Source organism: Gopherus flavomarginatus, chromosome 7 (assembly GCF_025201925.1).
Source record: "Gopherus flavomarginatus isolate rGopFla2 chromosome 7, rGopFla2.mat.asm, whole genome shotgun sequence".
Lineage (NCBI taxonomy): Eukaryota > Metazoa > Chordata > Testudines > Testudinidae > Gopherus > Gopherus flavomarginatus.
Genome location: NC_066623.1, coordinates 91,510,816 through 91,534,671, shown reverse-complemented (window position 1 = coordinate 91,534,671; position 23,856 = coordinate 91,510,816). Strand labels below are relative to the sequence as shown.

General features: G+C 39.2%; 2 protein-coding genes across 9 annotated transcripts in view; one reads left to right on the top strand and one right to left on the bottom strand.

Annotated features, from left to right (window-relative positions):
- Nucleotides 1–21,194, bottom strand: part of FUBP1 (far upstream element binding protein 1) — a 54,962-nt gene extending 33,768 nt beyond the window's left edge. For 4 of the 7 annotated variants that reach the window (XM_050961874.1, XM_050961872.1, XM_050961873.1 and 1 more), the window contains exons 1-19: nucleotides 20,974–21,194; nucleotides 19,539–19,629; nucleotides 18,474–18,536; nucleotides 17,544–17,582; nucleotides 17,134–17,173; nucleotides 16,075–16,124; nucleotides 15,911–15,982; nucleotides 15,586–15,643; nucleotides 11,778–11,940; nucleotides 11,577–11,675; nucleotides 11,385–11,486; nucleotides 10,581–10,683; nucleotides 10,368–10,468; nucleotides 8,975–9,116; nucleotides 7,175–7,335; nucleotides 5,751–5,905; nucleotides 5,585–5,664; nucleotides 1,436–1,564; nucleotides 415–489 (exon numbers count right to left, since the gene is read on the bottom strand). In XM_050961874.1, coding sequence (XP_050817831.1) covers nucleotides 415–489; nucleotides 1,436–1,564; nucleotides 5,585–5,664; nucleotides 5,751–5,905; nucleotides 7,175–7,335; nucleotides 8,975–9,116; nucleotides 10,368–10,468; nucleotides 10,581–10,683; nucleotides 11,385–11,486; nucleotides 11,577–11,675; nucleotides 11,778–11,940; nucleotides 15,586–15,643; nucleotides 15,911–15,982; nucleotides 16,075–16,124; nucleotides 17,134–17,173; nucleotides 17,544–17,582; nucleotides 18,474–18,536; nucleotides 19,539–19,629; nucleotides 20,974–21,087 — 1,837 coding nt within the window. In that variant the 5' untranslated portion in view covers nucleotides 21,088–21,194. The other 3 variants (XM_050961875.1, XM_050961877.1, XM_050961878.1) reach the window with 2 other exon arrangements.
- Nucleotides 21,195–21,298: 104 nt separating this feature from the next.
- The window catches only part of DNAJB4 (DnaJ heat shock protein family (Hsp40) member B4), a 41,052-nt gene continuing 38,494 nt past the window's right edge, over nucleotides 21,299–23,856 (top strand). The window contains exon 1 of one of the 2 annotated variants that reach the window (XM_050961891.1): nucleotides 21,299–21,389. The gene's annotated coding sequence lies outside the window, so the exon portion shown is untranslated. Of the gene's footprint in view, nucleotides 21,390–21,540; nucleotides 21,649–23,856 lie in introns of those variants that run through there. The other variant, XM_050961887.1, reaches the window with a different exon arrangement.

Sequence of the window (23,856 nt, the reverse complement as noted above, 5' to 3'; positions counted from 1 at the left end):
TTCCACTCAAAAATTAAATACAGGATCTCTCATATATTACACAGTGTAGTTTCTCGGAAATCATGTTTGCGTGGTTAAAAAAAAACAAACCAAACACACTTCTACATCTGTTCCTCAACGTCAGTTAGGGAGTAAAAGAATTTAAGAAGAAATATACACTTTCCGTCCCCAAATGTGGAACACTATCCATTGCTGATCACTAGCATAATGAAAAGATATGTTAAAATTTTATTTTAATTACAGTCAGATTTCCTGGCACAACGTGCTCAATTACTACAATAGAAGAACCTACACCAATTGACTGTGGTATTAAACAGTTATATTTTTATTGCTAAAACTCTGCCAAATCAAATGTGAACACCATTTTCCCCTTACAAAAGATCTACTTTTTTAACAAACCAAAAATGAACATACCCATTTTTTTGTAGTACTCTTCCCAAGCTTTGGTGTAATCAACCTGCCCTGATGGTGCTGGATTTGGTTGTTCTCCTGATTTACAGAAAGTAAAAATAAAATAATGCATGAATTAAGTTATATTTAAACAAAAATTGTTGTATACCAACATTTCCAAGCATCCAGCTATTAATCTGAAACAAAAAATGGCTTAAATATTTACATATAATTTACCTATGAATGCAATTAATCTGCTACAACACAACGCACTATAAAAATAAGCTTATTTACTAGCCAATGCTAAAATAAAAAAACTGTACACAATACTTATTAATACCAGTATCTATAATTACTAATATCAAAACTTCATACTTATAGATTTTTTGCATTCTTGAGAAATTTAAACGCTCACATGCTGTGCAAATGCCACATGCAGTCTAAAATATTTTAAACCAGGTGCACATATGAAGTTGTACAGATATAAATCACGGTGTAATTTTATACTGATTTAGTTAAACTAGTATGACTTTGTGTTTGGACTCTCATATTGGTTTAAACCAGACATAGCAATTGAGTTTGCACCTGTAAATTTAAAAACCTACTTGCTTTACAAAATCAGACATAAAAATACACAAGTGTCACAGCACACTACTACAGAAAAAGTGCGTACTTTCTCATTTTATCTGTATGAAATTTTAGTTTCTACTGACTTCACTAGTGCTTTTTATGTAGCCAGTTGTAAAACTAGACAAATATCTAGATGAGTTGACGTATCCCCCAGAAGACCTCTGCGTACACATACCCCTGGTTGCGAACCACTATTTTAAACACTATTCCTAACACTCATGAACCTGAAGCAAAGCTGTAAGTTTATAGCTCTGGCACTAGAAGTAAGGATTTTCGAACACAATAGGCTAATATGCAATAAATTAGCCCTTGTATGGGAGAACCCAACCAACAGTAACAATATAAAAGTCTAGGTGGGTGAGTATTTTCCTTCAGCAATGAGCAGTTTTTACTTGTAACAGATTGATATGTGTACCTTGTCCATTAGTTTGGGTTGTAGGTGGTCCACCAGGAGGGGCTGCAGGTGGCGGCTGTGCTTGCTGCTGATAGTAGTGAGCATAATAAGCTGCCCATGCTGCTGAATTGGGATCGGTTCCTGGTTTACCTAAGAAATAAACCATCACTTGTAATATATTGTGTAAGCAGTAGGCTTTGTAAAAAATTCTTACAGAACAAGCCTTTTTCTGGCATTCCTAATTTTTCTTCTGACAAATCTTAATAAAATACTTAATATTTAAACATAGCTATTTGTATATTGTAAATTCACTTTAACCCATTAAGATCAACTGAATTTGGTTATATTAAACACAAATACATTAAAAATGGAGGTTATGAAAAAATTTCTGAGCTAAGGTTACCATATTAACCAAGTCAGCTTTGTTATGTTTTCTTATTACAGCACACAATCTGTCACGGGCGGGTGTTTGTGTGTTAGTATAGTAAATTACATATGTGCTGCAAAGTGTACTTTTGTACAATATTGCAGACTTATGGGTGTTTTAGAAACCTAATTATAAAATGTACATTGTTAGAGGTGTGGTCCGGGAATTCAAAGATTCTTTTTTTTGAAATTTAAAATGTCCATAGCTCTGTAACATGGACATTCTTTGTTTTGTTCAACTAATATATTTCTGAATTTCAACAAAAGTTTTCCCAATGTAACCTCACACTAACAGCATCATTTTGGGGTAAGTATGGATATAGTGAGATGGTTTCAGCAATGGAGTTTCATTCTTTTAAGTAAGATTTGGCATAGGTTTGCAATTAACCTGTTTTTCCTGTTAAAAATTAATGACAGTGTTAATCGTTTGGAATATGCAAGAAGTGTCCCAAGATCCTGAATGCTCATCCTTGCATAACTATGAATATCAGGCAATTTTACAGTTTAAGCTGTTAAAAGGTATAAATCATGTAACCACTGTTACACCTTCTACATATCTCATCATCTCTTTCCCTTCCATCCATTTTTAATTATAACTAGAATCTCAAATGTCTTTGCTTCCAATCCCTTTGGTTCTCCCATTTATCCACATTCACCTTTTAGGAACAATTCACTCATTCTGCTGAACAACATGAAGATAATTACAAAACCAGTTTACAAAAAGAAGGTTTCAGGCACATCAGGGACTGGTAAACTTCATGTGGCTCAGCAGAAAATGTGATGTGTGTTCTTGAAGCTTATGGATACCTGTATATGAACATGGATGGCTGATCAACACAGTTGGAGGCAAAAAAAAACTACAACTGGGATTCTCAAGACAGAACAAAGCATATGGGAAAAGGATGACAAACTGCACCCACAGACAAAAACAGTGAGGGAGCAACACAAACTGAACAGATGGAGAGAATTAAATAGGTGCTCTGGAGAGAATTAATGGGATAGAGCAGAGGAGAAAAGAGAACCTAGAAAAGAAACAGAAAACAATGAAATATTACTACAAGAAAATGAAAGCCAAATACTGAAAATGCACACAACACTAAAAAACAGTATGTTCTAAATGTAAGCATTTTGAAGTTAAGTATTTTAAAACACTGGGCCAGATCTCAGGGAGAACATTTAAGACTTTTGGCTGGTCCCAAGGAACAACTTAGAGAGATTTAACTTTTTTTTGGAAGGTGTGGTGAAAGGGAAAGGGTTGCCGAAAGGTGGTAGCGCAGGAGCTGCTATGCCAGCCCTATCCCAGCACTACGTGAATTCTTGTGTAGCCAGTTAGTTCACTTTGTGGCTACAGAACACAGCAAAACAAGGGGCAGGATCTGGTCCATTGATTCCTACTTATTCTAAAACACTGATACTACAGTTCAGTTAATCAATTACAATATTTCAGTTTGATCCTATGATCTCTATGACAGTACCAAGCTAACACCTGTACCATCCTAATGCCAACCCTAACTGAAATTTGAGTCACTCCTTGACTGAACAATGAATGTTTACTGAGAGAATACAAACTCCAAGTTCAACGTTTGTCATTCTTTTGCTTCCGCACTCCCATGCAGTTCACAAATTAATTTACTGAATGTTTGAATTGGGCTATCCATAGATGTGAACTGATTACAGTGCTCTCCAGTGTGTAATAGAAAAAGGATGAAATGAACTCTAGCCCCATCAAAGGAAACTGTCAGAGAAAAGTTACTTTGAATAGCTCTGCTTTAAAGAACTGAAGATGGGCACATTTTATATGCATTACAACATCTGCATCTCCAGTGCTGTTACATGTCAGAAAACTAGAATTTGAAGATGCTTGACTGAAAGACCAGTAAAATGAACAAAAAGAACTGCTCACAGTAGAGATGACCAAAAGTTCTCCATCATTAGAATTGCTGTGTCAGGACTAGAACTGGTTAGAAATTGACTGCCCCACCAAAAATGTTGACTTCTGGTGAATAACTGAAGGGCCCCCTCCCCCTCCTTTTTTTGGTTTAAAACAAAATTTCAATTTGAAAATGCTGTAGTGACTAATGGAATTTAAGGTTTGGGTGCCTCATGCCCCTATTATCTAAAGGCCAGGCTCCTGGTTAGACTATATATCCCATATCTGCACCACAGTCTCCCTCCTGTTGATCCACACATCATAGGTGTCCCCAGCTGTAGTGTACCCCAGGATCTATAGTCCAGAAAGGGAACGAGATAAACTATGACCTTGTCTACACTAGAACTTACTTCGGTAAAACTTACGTCACTCAGGTATGAATAATCCACACCCCCACCCAACCTTAGCACCGGTTCAGACAGCGCTATGTTGGCAGAAGAGCTTCTCTTGCCAACTGCCCTTCGTGGGAGGTGGAGAAATTACGCCAACAGGAGAGCTCTCCCATCGGCTAAGAGCATTATCACCAGAAGCACTGCAGCAGCACAGCTGCATCAGTGCAGCTGCAATGCTGCAGCACTTCTAGTGTAGATGTAGCTTGACACTCCCATAAAACAGCAGCATTTCAAATTGGAAGTTTTTCAATTTGCAGCCAAAACTGAAAAATATTCCCATTTACTCATGCTTGGTTTTTCCAATTGAAAGCTGGACTTTTTCCACCGAAGCAAATTTCTTTTCTAAAACATCCAATTTTCATTCAAAAATGGTTTTGAGAGAAAAATATTCAACTAGCACTAGTTGGGATTATTGATGAATCTTTTGTACAATAGACAGTAGGAACACAGCCTCTAAATCATATTCATGCTCTGCCAAAAGGTACATATTCTGCAAACAAACATGTGCCCAAGGTTAAAAAAAAGGCAATGCAAAACTGAAAACACTGCATTTAAGATGTTTGCATTTGGAAGAGTAACACCATGAATATTTGCCTCCTATAAAAATCAATTTCTCAATACAGTGATGATAAATAGAGACTGTGGTTATTTTCAAAGTTTTTTCAGGTGAAGGTTTCTAAAAAGAAGATGGATTTCAGAATATTATTTGAAAAAAATAATTAAGTACTGAGAATGAAATCCTAGAACCTGATGATCCTTAGCAACTTCAATTAAATTAGAATAGGGACTGGAAGTTCTGAATACCCATCCCTCAAAACAGGGAAGAGAAACATGGCAAGTTTGGAGCAATTTAAGGGGCTTAATTTCATCTGAATCAACACCACTTACTCAGAAAAAAGTTAGTTACAGCAGAAGTAGTGAGAAACCATGTTCACTGATAAATTAGAAGGGACATTGGTCAAATGTAAAACTCCAAATCTATTTGTTGGAGAGGATCACAGAAGCAAAACACCTCAGAGCAATGCATCTGACACAGTGGTCTCTCTGAAGAAAATGGGCACAAAGACAAAATGTGAATTTCATAGGAAAAGAAAACTTCATTTCAACACTGTAAATAATCCTGATATCCAACTGACTAGGAAAACGGAAGTGAAATTGGGATGCATGCCCCCAATGTTATGCTTTCCCTAACAAGAAGATAGTCCAGCTTTTTCTGGCAACTGATTTTCCACAGTTCACCACCAACACATGGTATATGTAGAACTGCACACTCAGAGTGGATATCAATAAAGTAGATTCCAAAGAGAAACAGCTTTTCAGATTTACTCGTAAAAATAAAAACACACTTTTAAAAGCAGGCCATGTACATCCATTGAACGTGTGCCTGAACACAACTTTTTGTAAAAAAGACTCAATTTCTACCTGGATCTGGTGGATTTGGTGGCTGCCAGTGTGGATAGGCATTTCCCCACCCTTGTGGAGCATATGGGGCTGGAGGGCCACTGTAAAAGACAAAGAGCCACATGCAATGAAATCCAATTTGAGAATCACCTTTTGAAAAAAATAAGATAATTAAAGTGTTACTTACTGAGGTGCGGGACCAGGAGGCCCTGGATTATAAGGAGCAGGATTATAAGGTCCCATAGGATTGCCAGGACCTGGTGGGCCAGGAGGTCCATGTGGGCCAGGAACAACACCATGGGGCCCATGAGGAACAGGTGGACCCAAAGGATTTACTGGACCCTATAACAGGAAAGAAGTGGGCAGGGGGAAGAGTGACCCCCATGTTTTCACACACTGGAAACATAAGTCTGAATTCCAACAGAGGCTCATCTAAAAGGTTTCACCCGGGTGTTCTCTACTAAACTTTTCTTTCCAAGCACTGATTCACTAGGAATTCTTTCCTAGCTAGCACTCCAATGCCTTCCTCCTATTGATTTGGTTCTCAAGGACCACACTCACCAACACCCACACCGTTTATGGGCAACCTCTCCTAATAACCAACAACAGTGGGTTTAAAATATCAAGAAATTAAAAAAATAAATCAAAAAATACTTCATTATGTTGACCACCAGAAAGGTCTTTATGTTCATGTACAACTGATGATTGAGATACAGTAATTAGACAACCACTGGCTTAAACTTTACTAATAGGATTAAAACAAGTCAAGAGAATATGAATGTTCTGAATGAAGGTATAAACCAAGTCATTCTTCATTTCAACCAGAGAATTCATTTAGAAAAATTAAAATGTGACAAGTTTTATTTTTAATCAAAGGATAACGTTTCAGTTCAACTCTCTGCAAAAAAAAGAACATTACCAACTACACATAAGCTATTCTGAGTATTGTATAAAAATCAATAGTTTTTTTAGTCCAATTGCTCACTGTCTGCATACTTAGATATTCAATTACAAATTCAGATGCATAAAAACTGAAAATAAAATAAGTCAATAAGAAATTATAACTATGTGCAGGCAAACAAAAATGAATAGAAAAAGCAGCAAGACTACATTATGAGCCATGACTGAAACAGAAATCTACATGAAGAGAGTAAGAGGAGTTTGTAAAGATTTAGGTTAAGTGTTTAATGTAGCTTTTTTTTTTTTTTTTAAACTTAATAGTTTAGTGGACCCAAATTGGTCTCCTAGGCTGTCAAATTCTTCATTATCCACTGCACAAGAACAGCAAAAACTACAACCTGGAAAACGGTCATCCTATCTTCTTCCCACTTAATCCTTCACCTCTCAGACTACCATGAAAAGTGCAAATTAGTATGTGATTGTAAAATGAGACATGTAAACATAATCAGGTGCTGATTATTAACAGCTTTTAGTTACTATCAACCAATTAATAACATTTGAACAAGCAACCTAGAAGAGGGAAGAAATAGAAAGCAGCCACAGCCATTCCGTTCAACTTCCTGGATTTTCTCAATTGCATCTTGAAGCAATAAGACATGAGTGTACCAGTGGGCCTTTACAGCAGTTAAAAATGCCTCCCCGAATACTCACTCCAATCTTTTCTTCTATAAGTTGCCGAGCATAATCAATTTGCTGTGGTGTCCCACGGATGGTAAACAACTTCATGTTAGGATCTGCATTTGGTGGAGGATTTCTCTGAAGTTCTATTCTAGCCCCAGATTGCTGACTTATGCTTTTGATAGTTTCACCACCTGTAATCAAAACATCCACCTTTGACGGCAAGACATTTAACTTACATACTAAATAAGATATAGGCAAAAGCCATTTACAAGAAAGTAAGAGAACTACTGGATTACAGAGCTGATAACCTATCTATTCTTTTCAGTTACACAAGGTATATAAAAAAAAAAACAAAACCAAAATGTTTCCTTGGGTCTGACAGTAGAGACCCAGCCAAAAACCAAAAAACAACACACATACACACACCCCCCCCCAAAAAGCAAACAAAACACCAGCCCCAAGGGAAGAGACTGCAAGACAATATCAGTATCTGAAAACCAGCTCAGTAAGAAAGTCACAGAATAGTGCTTTTCTTGCATATGCAGACCTGTCACTTATTTAAACTGTAACAAAGTATTTGACAGCAAGAGCCACAGATGTCTAAAATTATATACAGATATACACACTTCACAGACGAGTTCAATAAGATAAATTATGCATATAAAAATCAGTAGATTTTGTTAATGAAAAAAATACCAGAGGAAGGGAGAAAAAAGATTTAGCTGCAAGTTATGTAATACTAAGAGCAAGATACAATACAGGGAAAAAAAAGAATGCACAAAAAGAAAGAACCTCAACTTGAATTTAAAAGGACACAATTTTAACTGACTAATGAAAAATCCACCTTCCAAATAATGTGCTTTAAAAAACAAACGGACACAAAAAACAAAAACAAAAAAAAACCCACAAGATTTTTTCCAGTCTGCTGAAGAGCACATACCTGAGCTCCTCTAGAGCAGTGCATGAATGGTGTCATCATATTAGTATTGATGACAGAAAATGCAACTGACCAAACAGTGAAGTTAATTGTTGAACATGTGCTACCAACTGCGCACAAGTAAACTAAAAGATAAGAACATTTCCCTCTAGTCTCTTCCATTTGCACTAATTTCAGATGTTACTTAACACTAATAGCTACACAGTTTTCGGATGGGAGATGCAAGTTTGTGTCCATTTAAACCATGCACTAGTATTCCAAGTCAAAAGATCAGCTACAACAGATCAATAATTTGTAGTGTCTGAAAGACTCATTACAAATGAATAAATAAAAAGACATAGGTAACAATCAAGAGTATCTCATTTGACAGTGTAGTGCATCTTAAGTTTTAATTATCATATTTCAAAGCCTAGTATCTTCTATAAATTGTGATATTTCTGTAAAGGTAAAAAAAATCTTAGTAATGAGACTTAATTTTAGCAGATGTTTGCTGAAAAGTGCAGAGATTTCTTTTGTGACATAATTACAGTATGTATGATAAGGAAAGTCTAAATTAAGATCATACTGGATGAAGAAGAGTTACTTGCACCAACTGGGAAAATGTAAAAGAAACATTTCAGCCTTTAGTTTTAAAAACTTCAGACTTCTTGTTATATTTAAATAATCTTAGCAAGATGCACATTACTCTGGCTACCAGAAACAACCACTCTCTCCTTAAGAAAAAGGAAATTCGTGTTGCATTAATCAACATGGATACAATGTGATTACATTGTTACACTAAACTGAAAAACATCAGTCTACTTTTTGTAAAGATTTCTGGCATAATTAATTACACAAAAATATTAAGTATTATGATTTCTAGTTAGAATATATTTTAATTTAAAATATATTGCCTTTTCCAATGATTAATCCAGTTTTTCCAGTGGGTACAATAAAATTAAATTCCTGTAATCCACCAGGAGGCCCCATGTTCCAGTTGCCTTGGCCTCTACCCCTTCCGCGACCACCAGGTCCGGGACCACCAGGATTACCAGCCTAATGGGGGGAAAGCTACAAGTTAGCACACACTATTAAAACTTACTGCCTCATTTACCACAATTAATTCATTAGTGACAACAGGTGACTCTAGAACAAAGCCCACTGCCAACTAACAAGTGTCAGATTAATACATTTAAGAGGTTTAATTATTCATACACACATACAAACACACCAGTAACGTATATAGTTAACATTTAGTTGAGTAAGGATTTTTCATTGAAGTGCTTTCACTCATTTTATGTTCCTAATTCATTTCCAGATTACCCCAAGTTCTGTCATACCACAGGAGTCCAGTGGTCTTCCTCAAAAATCACTCTAAGGTGCAAAAAGGAGGGAGGGAAGACCACATGACATCCAGTAGGCAGAAGTGAAGAGAAGGGAGGGAAGGCAGTAGTGGCTGGATATAGGGGACAGAGTTCCGAAGAGTATGGGGAAAAAAGCACATTCCAGTTTTGTATGCACACACATGCACATAAATAAGGGGGTAACTGTGCTGGCCTTCAGTGCCCTGGTCAGAAAAGTCTGCATAGGAAGCTTTTATGCTCCTGAATCTGATTTAGCACATAGCTGAAGCATATGCACTAAACATACCTCCCCTTGAAGAGTTGAGCAGAAGGTAATGCACAACTGATGCATGCAGTTAAAAAAATACAGCAGACAACCACATACAGTACCCTGAATTTCTGCAGCTGGGAGGGAGGTTTTCACAGACAGAGAATATAAAAATGTTGAAATCACTCCTTTTGTCCCAACCGATATTTTTAAAAAAAGTTAAAACCTTAAAAACAGTGTGGTAGGGCAAAAACCAGATTGATTTCACAGGGAAAAGGAGAGTTCCTCACAATACAGTGAAACACGATTGCCTGCCTATTTCAGATGTAATGGTGGGACTGTTAGCCAATGACTAGATAAAGGGTTAGTAACCACCACAAGATTATGATTGATTACAAGCAGGCAGTGCACTAACAGACAACTGTCAACTCAATAAAAGTAGCTCTAGAATAGCCAGGAAAGACATTGCTATGGGCTTTAAACTCGTATTTTTTTGAAAAAAAAAAAAGAGTAACCTCATTGACACTTGAGAACTGCAAACAAGGATGTTTTATAATCCATGCTCAGTTTTCCACATAGACCCAAAAACCACCATTAAGTAAGGTTAATAAAATGGACAGACAGCTAACACATGGATTTTTCCTAACTCAGCTGAAGTTTTATTTTTTGCACAAAATATTATTACTATTAGCTAACCTGGACACTTCGAAGGAGGTCTGTAATAATTTCTGCAGCATGCTGACATCTGTCTGGAGGTCCTGTAATTTGGGCTATTCTATCTGGAGTTGTTCCATCATCTGGAATAAGAATGTAACATTTAAATTAAGCCATGTTTTACTTAAAAATAAAGCCAAATTGATCAACATTTACACACACACACACACACACACACACTCACACTCCACTCACCTGGCTTAAACTGGATTCTAACACCAGCATCATTCTGTATCTTTTTTATCATCTCTCCATTTCTTCCAATTACAATACCAACAGCAAATCGTGGTATTGGGACCTTAAGAGAATACATCATCAATAAATATCTTGAAACAACAAATATTCCTACCAAAGACAACAATAAAAAGGAATACTGGAAAATTGAACTGGTCACCAACCATACCACCTCAGCCTGCAATCTTATCAGATCTAAGCAACTATGGAATCATGATCCTCGCCAGTAAATGGATGGAATGGCCAAAAAGGGGAAATAAATTCTAGACACCACAGATTGTGATAGAGGCTTCACTTCAGCAGATGGTGGTTTTCCCCCAGCCAATGCCTGAAGAAGGTGTTAGGGGGCCTAGGATACTGGTGTCATCAAACAATAACTCCAGCAGGAACCCTCACCACTCACGATCATTTACAATTCCATGACTTTTACAACAGCTACGATTAAACACCTGTGTGGTGCCCAAATTCCAACATGTGTAATTACATTCTCCACTCTATGGTTTTAACTAGACTTTTCTTCACTTCCTCTTAAAAGGATTAAAACACCTCCAAAGCAACAGAATCTGCTGTTCATTATTGCTGGTACAAGATGGCTGCTGCATTCCACAAAGAAGTAGTAGTAGTACAGTGGTGAGCAAGTGATACCTATATGCCATAACCACTTTCGGATACTATTAAAGAGCTATTATTGGTATTAACTAGCTTTTAACATTATTAAACAGTCTCGAAGTACACAGTGAACAATAGATTTTCAACCATACATACATCTATCCCTTCATTTCCTCCTATTCTTGACCCATATTCATTGCGCGCCTCTCTAAAGCCACTTTGATCACGAATCAACTCCAACACCATTTCCTTGGCTTGCTAAAGAAGAAAAAATGTATTTTAGAGTCTACAATTTTAAAACTGTTTTGATATACATAAAAAAGATAAAGCTGGAAACAAATTCCTTACTTGAACTTTGTACGGGTCTCCTGTAATCCTAAGAGGTTTGTCTGCACCAGTGTTCTGTGGCCCATCTTGAATCATGACCATTTTGACTCCTGCTCGTTCCTATTTGACAATATAAAACTGAATTTCCATGCAATTCCAAAGTCTGACCCCTCTCTCTCACACACACATGCACCCCCACTCCTACCCATGTTTAAAACTTACCTGAAGTTGCTTAATGGTCTCTCCTCCTTTCCCAATAACCAATCCTGCCTTACTAGCTGGAATCATAATTTCTTGGACAGCATTTCCTGGTCCATCACCATGATGAAAGCCAGGTGTAGGTCTTCCCTTTTCAACTATCTGGTCAAGCAGTCTCTTTGCAGACCTGTGAAGACAGACAGGACAGTTACTGCTAAATGTATTACAAACTGCGCACTCTTCCAGTTGGAAAAATTCATTTCACACAGCCAAAAAGTTTCTTCATTACAATTTTAACTGACATTTGTACAATTTGATATCCATAAAAGACGTATTTCTCAAGTTCTACAGGATGCTTTCCCAGTTGAGCTTCTGTTAACATCTTTATGTGAGACTCCATGAAGATGAGCTGTGTGTGAACAAGTGAATATGGCAGATTCACATCCTATGAAGAGTTCTAAGAAGAGTGAAACAACTGTACTGGTTTAGATGCCCAATTATATAATGTGAAATAAGAAAGTGAACTTAATGCCACATATCCAAGTCCCTGAAATTGTACTGATGAGACCCGTTTCCAGTCGCTTTCTTCAGCTTCATGGTATTGAGCAGGTTTTGTGGCTGATGCTTTTCTACTTTCTTCTTCTGTCTTGTCTGTTAAAGTCTTTCATTAGCTCACATTTAGGTCCACCTGTTTTTCTTACTTGTTTACAAGTTGTCGTAGCAAAAATCTACATGATATTAAGTTTCTCCTTTTAATATCTCAATTTTTAATTTAATTTTGACTATTACTGGAGGTGTTTTCTCCTTCCTCAGCACTAAAACAAGTTCTCAAACTATCCGATATGGCGGTGGCTGATAACCTTCTTCCAGCGAATTTTCAAGAAGTTCCACTAGACTTGTAGGTAGTTACCTTTTTTCCTTCTCCCTTGTAGAACCCTGACTTACTTTTTCTAGTACCAGAATTTTGCACACTTTTCAATACCAGACAATAGGGCCTTCCACCACCATGCTACAGTAATTCTAGTTGCAACTAGGGGATAAGTTATTAGTTCCTTATGGCTTTTATAAGATGCAGAGTTTCCAGGACAATGTAATAAAAAGCACACAGGGGTTATTGGACACCCTATCATCTTCCTTCTGAAGTCTCCAACAGTTTTCCAAAATGTCAAATTTTTTGGGCACATTCACCATACAAGGAGAAATTCTCCTATTCCATTACATTCTCATTTGCCTGTCCCTGTTCCATTAATTTGTTTGCAATTTAAACTTTTCAATGTTTATCAACAGTCACTTCCATTTTTCTACTACAATAAGAAACATTCCATCAATACCAACAAATTACAAAGATAAACATTACTTTAAAAACTGTCTGAAAGATAGACCCGCAGTTATGAACACGTTACAAACTAACCAGTCAACCACACATCTCATTTTGAACCAGAAGCACGTAAATTACGGGGGAGGAATAGCCCAGTGGTTTGAGCACCGGCCTGCTAAACCCAGGGCTGTGAGTTCAATCCTTGAGGAGGCCATCTGGGGATTGGTCCTGCTTTGAACAGGGGGATTGGACTAGATAACCTACCGAGGTCCCTTCCAACTCTGATATTCTATGCTACAATCAGGTAAAAAAACCAACAAAAAACTAAATACAGTCCAGTACTGTGTTAAAACATCAACTACTAAAAAAAATAAAGGGAAAGCAGCATTTTTCTTCTGCATAGTAAAATTTCCAAGCTATATTAAGTCATTGTTCAGTTGGAAACTTTTGAAAGAACCACCATAACATTTTGTTCGGAGTTTCAAACATTTCAAAGTTATGAACAATCTCCATTCACGAGGTGTTCATAACTCCAAGGTTCTACCGTACTATGAACTAGCTAAATAGGAAACAGACAATGTAACAATCAAACAAAAAAATTGAAAATTTCTACTTTTCTCCTTTGAAGGCATTTGGGAATCAGTTTATTTAGAAACTGAGGATAATTATTCCCTCACCACCTTACTATCACCAAAAACAGTCACTAACAGAAGTCTTTGAAAAGAATCCTCAACTCCCAGCTATTAAGATAACATACAGGCAAGAGTCAAAGGCCTAACCTGGGGTAGGCAACCTATGGCATCTTTTCCAGGGTCCAGGCACCTAATTAGTGAAGCTAAGCCTGCACGGCTCCACTAATTAGGCAGGTCGCCCTTCATTGTGTTGTGTGCGGTTGCCCAGGCACGCACCGTAGAGGGAACTATCCACGGACCACCTGAATGGAGCTCGCAGATCACTGACGGTCTGTGAACCACAGTTTGAGGACCTCTCCACTAGGCTTTCCAGCATTCAACTAGAATATATTCTGCTCTGTAGTTTCACAGACCAACCCACCACAGCACAGGATGGTGAAAATTCTCTCTGCTGATGCAAGTCTTCTATCAATGGGCACTATGTTGCTTTAGATACAGGTCATCTAAACCATAAAGACAGTAAGGATTCAGACTAGGAGGCATCTAAACATTTCTGTCTCAGCTAAAAGCTTAAATTCTGTGCACTGGAAAGCCTTGATTTACCAAGTACCACCATGATTACTCCCACCACTACTATACAATAGGAACACATTTATCTTCACACCATTGGGCCTTCTTTTAAAATCCTAAATGTTCTGACTGAACACCAACATATCCATGACTGTGCCGTGAGTAACTTCAAAGAAGAGAAACTAGGGTTTCTACTATTACTCCTCAATGGAGAAATTTCCAGACCCACCTGATTCCAGTTGCTTCTTTATCAATTTGTCTTCTGGCTAATAAGTGCTTATCCTATCGAGCCAGAATGAATCTAATCTTGAAACATTTTGTTGTGATCAGTTGGTCTGCTAAAAAGCTATTCCAAAGCAGGCCAATTTGAGTGAAAGGCATAAGACCCTTTCAAAATTAAAAAAAGTAGATATTCTAAGCCCCCCCCTTTATTTTTTTAATCTATGCTTAAAAACCGTTAATGTCTTTTTGCTTAATGACATATTATAAACTAAATTATTTGGCAACAGATCAAATTCAAATTACTGTTAACATTATGGCAATAAGAAAAATATTAAGGGAACTCAAATTTACGAATGTCTCCCAAGCCCTACTAATCATCAGAAACACCACATTTCAATATTAACTTCACCCAGAAAATTACCTATCAACATAAAATCAAATGGCATGGTTACACCACCACTCTGACCCACTTTGTACCCATGCTGAAACTAGTGTATAGATTGATAATTACTAGCTAAAATTGGGCCAGCTGCATTGTTCAGTCAGATCAAATGTTTCATCCTTGATTTAATAATATGCTTAGGGTCTGATCCATCATCATAGACCTGACTGCAAGGAAAAGGGCTACTTCATTTTAACAGTTGAATGGTTATATTTAGGCTCAGTACAATCCAATTCTTACTCTTAAGCATTTCTCTACATTATCTATTTAAATGTTCAGAGTTGTGGGAAATTATGCTCCTCTCAAGACAACACGGGGTCAGAATAATTACTTAATGACCGTAAATGCTCAGATTCAAAGAACTGAAGCTTTATAACTGTTAAAACACAAACTGTCAATAGCACATGACAAGAGTATGCAAAGGAAATATCCTTAAATCAAATTCACCCAAACAGCATTTTTCTTATTTTGCCTATCTATAAATTTTGATCATCAGTGAAAACACATTTTTGTCAATTTCTGTGTGTATTACAATGTTTACTAATAAAAACTGAATCCTTTCAAGCCTAGCTATTGTTACCTCACTGTATAGGAGTCGTGACATTTTTAGATCTAAAAATATTTTAAAGTATTAGACAGTATACTTACTGAACAGATTCGGGTGTTCCAGTTAACATGCAAGATCTATCAGGCAGGCCACCGCTATCTATAAAGTTTGTAAAATGAAACAGATTTAACAATTATGTTTAACTCATACGGAATCAGTAGCTAAGTAAATAGAAAAGTGTGTTGTGGGAAGTTTTAACACTTCACCAAACCAATAAAATGACAGTCTCAAGATTTACGATTTTTTTGCACTTAAATTACTTGTACCTGTTGCTAAAGGTGAGAATAAATTTAGTTGAAAAACGAATGATCAGTGTTCCAAACTTGTTACCACTAAATGTATGTAACCTCAAAAGGAAATAATTACCAGGAGCAATCTGTATTTTGCATCCAGATTCTTGTTGTATGCGTGAAATCTGTTCTCCTCCTCTGCCAATTACTTGAAGGATAAAAACAAAGGATGTTACTAGCAATAGCAACATTTGTTAAGAGCTCCATTATATTGTATATTATATTTATATTATTACTTACTGAATCCAACCATTCCATCTGGAACTTTGTACTCCTCTGTCATTACAGACCTAAAAAAAGACAAAAGACAACAAAAGATAACATATGTTTAGGAGACCACATTGGCTTAGAATTTAGAGAATATTTTTCATCTGTACAGAAAGACTGGCTGCCTTCCTCTCAATCACACCAAGGAGAAACATATTGTAACATTTTGGGGAAATGCCTTTCTGTGGGTGCATCTATTGCATCTAGTGACTTGAACGGGAGCCAACTTTATGCAGTTTTACTTTAGAAGTTTTGCCCATTTCAACCAGAAATTCTTCAGGTTAAATAGAGATTAAAAGCCAAAATGACAATCTGTAAACACAGAATACCAACAGTAATATTAGAAGGCAAAAACGACCTTCTTAATTTACATTATATAAAATTTAGATACTAGATTTATGTACTTCATAATAGATCAATTATTTCTGCTAAAAATCTGTTTGGTATGAAAAAGACCAGTATGTTCCATGATTATTAAAATGTTGCTAGTTATGTAGCACTAGAAGTATGTTACAGATGTATAAAAATATAAGCCATTTCCATAACAAAAAAATGCACATCAAGAATTAAAAGGGCATATGGGCAGGTTGGTTAGTTTTGTGTTTTTGAGGCAGCAGAAGGAAGAAGCAAGATGAGAAGAATGCAGCATAAGTTATTGATCAGATATGTTTGGCATAAATTTTGTTAACTTCAATATTTTCCCCCTTAAGAAATCTTTCCCTCTTGCTTTTAAAATAAGCTTTTCCTTCAGACCAGATGCCCGACCCTATGGATCACACATCCCACATATGACATGATATCAAGTCCCCATGCAGTTCTAGATGTGGGATCGGACACTAATCCTATTATATACATTTCAAATATTTAGCTTTTACCTATTGTGGCTAAATTGTAACAAGCATCACTTCACAATTGTGTTTCATTATTATGTTCAAACATTGTCTTTTTAGGAGAAATGTTTTGAAGTTGTTTCCTGGAAATGAACCAATTCTAAAAAGTAAGTGTAAACAAAATGTTAATTATGGCTCCTACCTTTGTTGCTGATGCATCGGGGGTAGCTGGGTTCCAAAAGCTACAAATAAGAAGTATTTTTAAAGTTAAATTCACAAATAAAGGCAAAATTCTCTCACAATTAAGCCAGAAATTTCCCACTAGCTACTTCTGACAAAGCTGGGTTTCAAAAAAAGTTGCCAAGAAGAGGTATAAAAGTATAGCTGAAAAAGACAAACTGATTCTCAGCTCTGTTGCTAGTATATAACATTCTACAACTATCAAACTGATCAAAAACAAGCCTATTTTACTTAAAGAAACCTAAGACATACGGGTCAAGTCACCGTGATCTCACTGGTCCAACATTACCTACCAGAATACTGCATCATACTCTTGCTCTGAAAATGTACACTTGTTTAGGTTTTATTTGCAAAAAAATAAAAAATACTTACAGTCATTCTGAGGAGCAACTTTCTTAGCATCTGGTTGATCTGCAAAATTAAGATTTTTTTTATTTTTTGCCAAGAAACAAGAATCTTTTAAACTAATGGCTGTCCCATGAGTGTGAATCGTAACTTTTCCAGTGTATTTTTAGTCAAAGAATTTGTTTTGGTAATTTCAGGGAACAGATCTGAATAAAAAAGAAATATTATAAGTACGGTACTCGGTTAGTATACTTTAAAAGAAGTTAAGTATTTCCATTTGTCTATCCAGTGGTTTAAGAAAAGCATAGTTTTAGAAACATACTGTAGATTGGATATCCATAAACAGTCAATGAAACTTAGCTAAGACAAGCAACAACATTTAACTCTGCTCCTAATAACTCGCTTCTCAAGCTAATGATGCTTCTACAGTAAGAACTGAAGATAAAAGTCCACCAAAAATCAGTATGAAAATGAACAATGGCTTAAAAAAATTTCTGACAAGTGACCACAAATCTACATAGAATAATTTAAGAAGCAACAATAATCCCCTGCAATGCAATCTGAGTCTGAACTGTGGTATGAAATTCCTATCCAAATATCAAGCATTTCACAGCATAAAACTTCAAAAAAAAAAAAAAAAAAGAAAAAGAAAAAAAAGAAAAAGAAAAAGAAAAAAACAAAAAAGTAGATTCAAAGCAACTCTATCACTAACATAAAAAATCCTCTTTGTACAAATAAGCAAAATGAAAGGCACTGACAACCTATATCTGAAAAGACTACTTCAGATGTTTCCTTCCCCACCCCAAATTCAAAGTTATGTGATGAACCATCATAATTTATGTGTAGCAAAAAGTCAGACACATAATCCGAGAAATATTTGTGTCATCCATTTCAAAAGATCCACTAGTTTATTTCACGTTTACATACTAAACACAGGTAATAAATAAAAATTCCTGCCTTTAAAAGGAGAGGGCATTCCCTCCCAGTGTGTTGTACTGCTCGGACTTGTCCAAGAGCCATCTACACATAAAATAAAAAGAATACATTACATACATCATCTGAAGCATCATTAGCTCATTTTTGTATATTAAAAACCTCACTATTAATAGAAAAACACTTTAATAAAGAATATAAGAACTCCTGGTCTGAAGCCTTAATTACATTCTGTAAACTGAGTCACAATCCTCTTAAAGGAAAAAAAAAAGTCACAGCTCATATAGACCTAACAAAATATGAACACCTCCAAGTTCAGAAGTTTCTCTCCATAATTTAGTCAGGATTATGTGTGTATATTAAACATATCAAACCCTGTTAAATTCACACTAGTAGTATAGTAAAAATCAGAAGACACGCCACACAATTCAGTAGCAAACTTTTCTGCAACGTAAAGTAAGTCAAAAAGTGGAAACTGCAACAAAAGTAGAGGAAATATTACAGCATGATCTTATCAGGGTTCATGCGTGCTGTATGCTGAAGTTAGTAAAAGATTTAGCCAAGTAGAATTTTTATTTTCCCTGTCTTTTTTTTTTTTTTTTTTTTAAAGTCCTATGCCTTTACAATGAAATGCATTAAAAATAGTTTACCAGATGCGGTACCTTCAATAATAAAACAGAGGTCAAACCAGCATAGGTTTGAAAGGTGACCACCTTCAACCTTAATAGGGAATAAAAGATTTCAACATATCTGCATAAAGATATCTTCTAAATTATTTTTGTTTCACCTACCTTACCCATGGGTTTTCCTCTTAAAATGTACTGCATTGTGTCAGTACAAGAGGTCAAGTAATGGTCTAAGAATTGATTTACAGACTTGAGATTTAAGACCTAAATAGCGCCACTGATTTCTAAACAAAAATCCCCATTAAAACCAAATTTGGGCAAGTGTGTGGTGTTCTTTAAAGGAAGCACATGCCTGTACAATATGGATCTATACTATTGTTTCTGTGGAAAATTTAGGACGTTTTTGACATCACTGCCATGAACAAAATGGATTATGGTAGTATACATATATTTGACAGCATACCTCCATCCTCAAGAGGTCTTTTTTGTCCTCCATAACCGTAATCATTTGAATTCATTGATGTCCCTCCATCACCTCCAATTTTTGCTGCAATCTAGATAAAAGTAAAAATAATTAAAACAAACATGAGATACTTTTTACCTTGCAGCTCAGTCCTGGTTTGCCCTAGTTTTACTGGAGGTTTAAAAAAAATACATATTAAAAACAATATACGTCTTGAAAAAAAGTCCCTCTTTACATATCATCTTGGAGCACACTTGATCAAATTATCATTTTGCTTTAAGAAGCGCACTTAAAGAGCATTTCGCATTGTTACAGATTTCTCTTTACAAAAAGGACGTAGTTGAACTCATGAGGTTTCACCCATGGAGGAAGTAGAAGAGACCGCTGCATTCAGAAATGGAAGCACCATGTATTTTGCCATAAGATCTTTGAGATATTACATCTCATTAAAACACGATGAGTTATCTCACAGAGAACCCAACTCCTAGCAAGAGCACCTTAAATCTCATAACTGCACTGACTTTCCCTTTATAAATACTGTATAAAGTTATATCCTGCTCGTTATCAAATGAAGTCTTATGTGCAGCCAACTGAAAAACGACGAATGTGCAAATGAAGTTAAAAGTCAAACTAAAGGAGCGAGAGTACTCAACGGAAATTTGTAGTTTTAGCTCAGGACCAATGAACCCAACACTTTCAAACTAGTTTGAACACGTTACCAGGATACAAGACGGCCTCAGGCAACATAATAAATGGAGCTGAACCCGAGCCTTTTAGAACACGAGGTGGGATCCTCGTCGAAAACCTGCGACAAGCAGTTCCTTCTCCTTCGCCTCCCCAGCCAGCGCAGGGCGGTGACCCAGGGCTGCGCGCTGCCTGGGATAAGGCGTTTGTCGTAACTAGCTGTGATTTCGCTCTTTGCTTCCCCCCGCAAACAGCTCAGAGCCCGGGAAAAGTCGCCTCCCTAACCTCTCCCTTCACGGAGCTTGTGGGTACAAGGGGGGGTTATCGGGGATCGAGCAGAGGTGGGGACCCTCCCCCCCCATCTCATTATGTGTTGAAGGAGCAAGGGCGCTGCAGGAGCCCCCCCCCGTTGTGTGTGCTGGGGAGGCACAGGAATCCCTCCTCACTGCGTACACAGCGCGGGGAATGAGAAAGAAACAACGAGCACCGCCGTCACCCCAACGTGCGCAGAAGACGAGGCCCCTGAAAGGGAAGCAGACCCAGCCTTGCTCCAGCCCCCTCCCAAGAACAAACCCCTGAAGCCGCCCGATACGCTTCAAAGGATTTGCGGAGGACCCACCCTATTTGTCCCAGAATAGGTAGAGGGGAGATTCCGGTGCTGAGGATCAGAGGATGCCCTATCGGGAGCCGCTTCCAGGCCCCCGAGCCTGAGGGTCGGAGCTACCGATGGGCTGGTGCCCACATTACACACCTGCCTAGCCCGCTGCAGTGCGTCTTTAAAGGCATCGTTGACTCCCCCACCTCCGCCTCCTCCTCCTCCGGGCGCGCCCGAAGCAGGAGGGGGCACCGTGGAATAATCCGCCATAGCCGCTCCGCCGGCGCTTCCTGCCCTACTCGCTGCCTGCCAAGAAAGAAAGAAAATGGCGGCGGGCGGGAGCCTTTCACATTCCTGCGCGGCATCGTGCTCGGGGGAGGGGGGCAGGGAAGGAGAGGAAACCTCGCGAGACCTCTGGAAGGGAGGGGTGGGATTTCGTGGAGGTTCACGTGGAAGACGAGGAAATCTCGTGAGACTTCACTCTGAAAGCTGGTATATGTGTGGGGGCGGGGTTATATCTCCGGAGATGCCCTTCAGGCGGCACGGAAGGGGAAATCGTCAGAGGCAGGGAGGTAAGGCTCGTGATAGTTCCTTCCTGGAACGGGATTTCAGAGACCCTATTGTGTACGGGGGAAAGGGGGGCTGGATATCACGCGATGACTTTGATCGGTTCGGGATTTGGGAGCTCGCGGAAGGTAAACAGGTGGATCTCGCGAGCTTTGAGGGTTAATTTTCAGCGCGTGGCGCTAGTCTCAGCTGGAGCGTGGGGGCTGCTGGGAGCTCGGTTGGCTCGCGACCTGCTAACGCTGACCGAGACTTCTGCGGCTTTGAGTGAGTCAGGGAGGGAGAAGCTCCGCGCGGGGCGGGCGGTTACTGCCATTCGCAGGCCGCTGGGGTCTGAGCACCGCCCCCCCTTGGGCGCTGGCCCCATGCTGAGGGAGCTCGTTGTCTTCAGGGCACAGTCTCCCCCTCCGAGTCCCACCCCGGGGTGATACCTGGGGGCGCAAAGCTCCTGGCCCAGCATGGCTCTGGGGCGGTGCTACTGGGGAAGAGAAGCATCGCTTGCCAGGTGACTGCCGCCCAAAACTGATGCGGCGAAGCCGGTCAGCCCGCTGGGCTTGGGGCTTGCAGTGCCGCGGGGGGTGTTGTCCTGGCGGGTGGCTGCGGCGGCTTGTAAACGCGTTGTTGTGCAGCGTGGTCACGGAGACAATATCACCCCTGTGTAACGCGCTCGGGCTACCTAGAACTAGCGCTTTATTGCGACGGGAGGGTGGGTGAGGCGAGAGGTCTGCGGTAACTGGCAGCGACTCAAGAAACAGCCGCGTTTGTTGCTAGCTGCCGCATGGTGAGGTGAGCCTGCGGGGTATGCAGAGCTGTTCTGATCAGCTGAGGATCGGAGACTTCTCCGCTTGGCATGCCAGCCACGGGGGGTGGGAGGGAACGAAAGCCCAAGTTCCTCTTCTGGGGTTTGTGACTCTTTGTCTAGTGTGGCTTCTCTTTTCAGCTAAATGCACCCTGGCTTTTTAAGATGTACCACCACTAAATTCTTTGTGCCCCTTGCCCTGGCACTTCACTGCTCTCATTCAGTCAGTGCTACTTTTGAGTCCTTTTTAGGATATTCATTTTTAAGGATGGTATGCTCTGTTGATTCTAGCATCTTCCTACTAGGTTTCAGCTCCTGAGAGAGATGGATCGTGGCTTCCGCTTCTGTGCCCTGCAGTAGAAGATGGGGGGTTAAGAAGCACATCATCTGCCTTTTGGTGGCTGATGCTTCCCCCCCCCCCCCCAGGGATCTGGTGGCGATATGCAAGAGGGCCTGGGCCTTCTGTGCTTGCCTTTTCTCTCCAGATCTGACCAACACTGATGCCTGCAGAGTATGAACTCAGGACAGTCAGCATGGGTGACCAGGAACAGCTGGAGCTGCCTCTCATTCCGGCCGAGTTCTCGGAAGCTCTCCATCTCATGCGCACTAATAAATCCCTGGGCATGGACCATGGAATTTCTGCTGTGTATTCTGAGACATCCTCAGCCTGGACCTTGCCACCATCTGGGCCAAATCATTGGAGAGCAGGGTCCTCCCCCTGTCATGCAGTCAAGCAGTGCTCGCCTTGCTGCCAAAGAAGGGGGACCTCTGAGATCTCCAGAACTGGTGTCCCGTCTCGCTCCTCAGCACGAGCTGCTAGAATCATAGAATATCAGGGTTGGAAGGGACCTCAGGAGGTCATCTAGTCCAAACCTTGCTCAAAGCAGGACCAATTCCCAACTAAATCATCCCCGCCAGTGCTTTGTCAAGCCTGACCTTAAAAACCTCTAAGGAAGGAGATTCCACCACCTCCCTAAGTAACCCATTCCAGTGCTTCACCACCCTTCTAGTGAAAAAGTTTTTCCTAATATCCAACCTAAACCTCTCCCACTGCAACTTGAGACCATTACTTCTTGTTCTGTCATCTGGTACCACTGAGAACAGACTAGATCCATCCTCTTTGGAACCTCCTTTCAGGTAGTTGAACGCAGCTATCAAATCCCCCCTCATTCTTCTCTTCCGCAGACTAAACAATCACAGTTCCCTCGGCCTCTCCTCATAAGTCACGTGCTCCAGCCCCCTACTCATTTTTGCCCTCCGCCGGACTCTTTCCAATTTTTCCACATGTTCCTTATAGTGTGGGGCCCAAAACTGGACACAGTATTCCAGATGAGGCCTCACCAATGTTGAATCGAGAGGAATAATCACATCCATCGATCTGCTGGCAATGCCCCTACTTATACAGCCCAAAATGCCATTAGCCTTCTTGGCAACAAGGGTACACTGTTGACTCATATCCAGCTTCTCATTCACTGTAACCCCTAGGTCCTTTTCAAGGTCATAGCAAAGGCCGTCTTGCTGTGGTCCATCCTGACCAGACCTACATCATCCCGGGCTGTACCATCTTTGATAATCTTTACCTGGTCTGGGATCTCTTAGAGCTAGGGTGTAGGGATGGTCTGTTGTTCACCCTTCTGTCATTGGATCAGGAAAAGGCATTCGACCGTACAGACAAC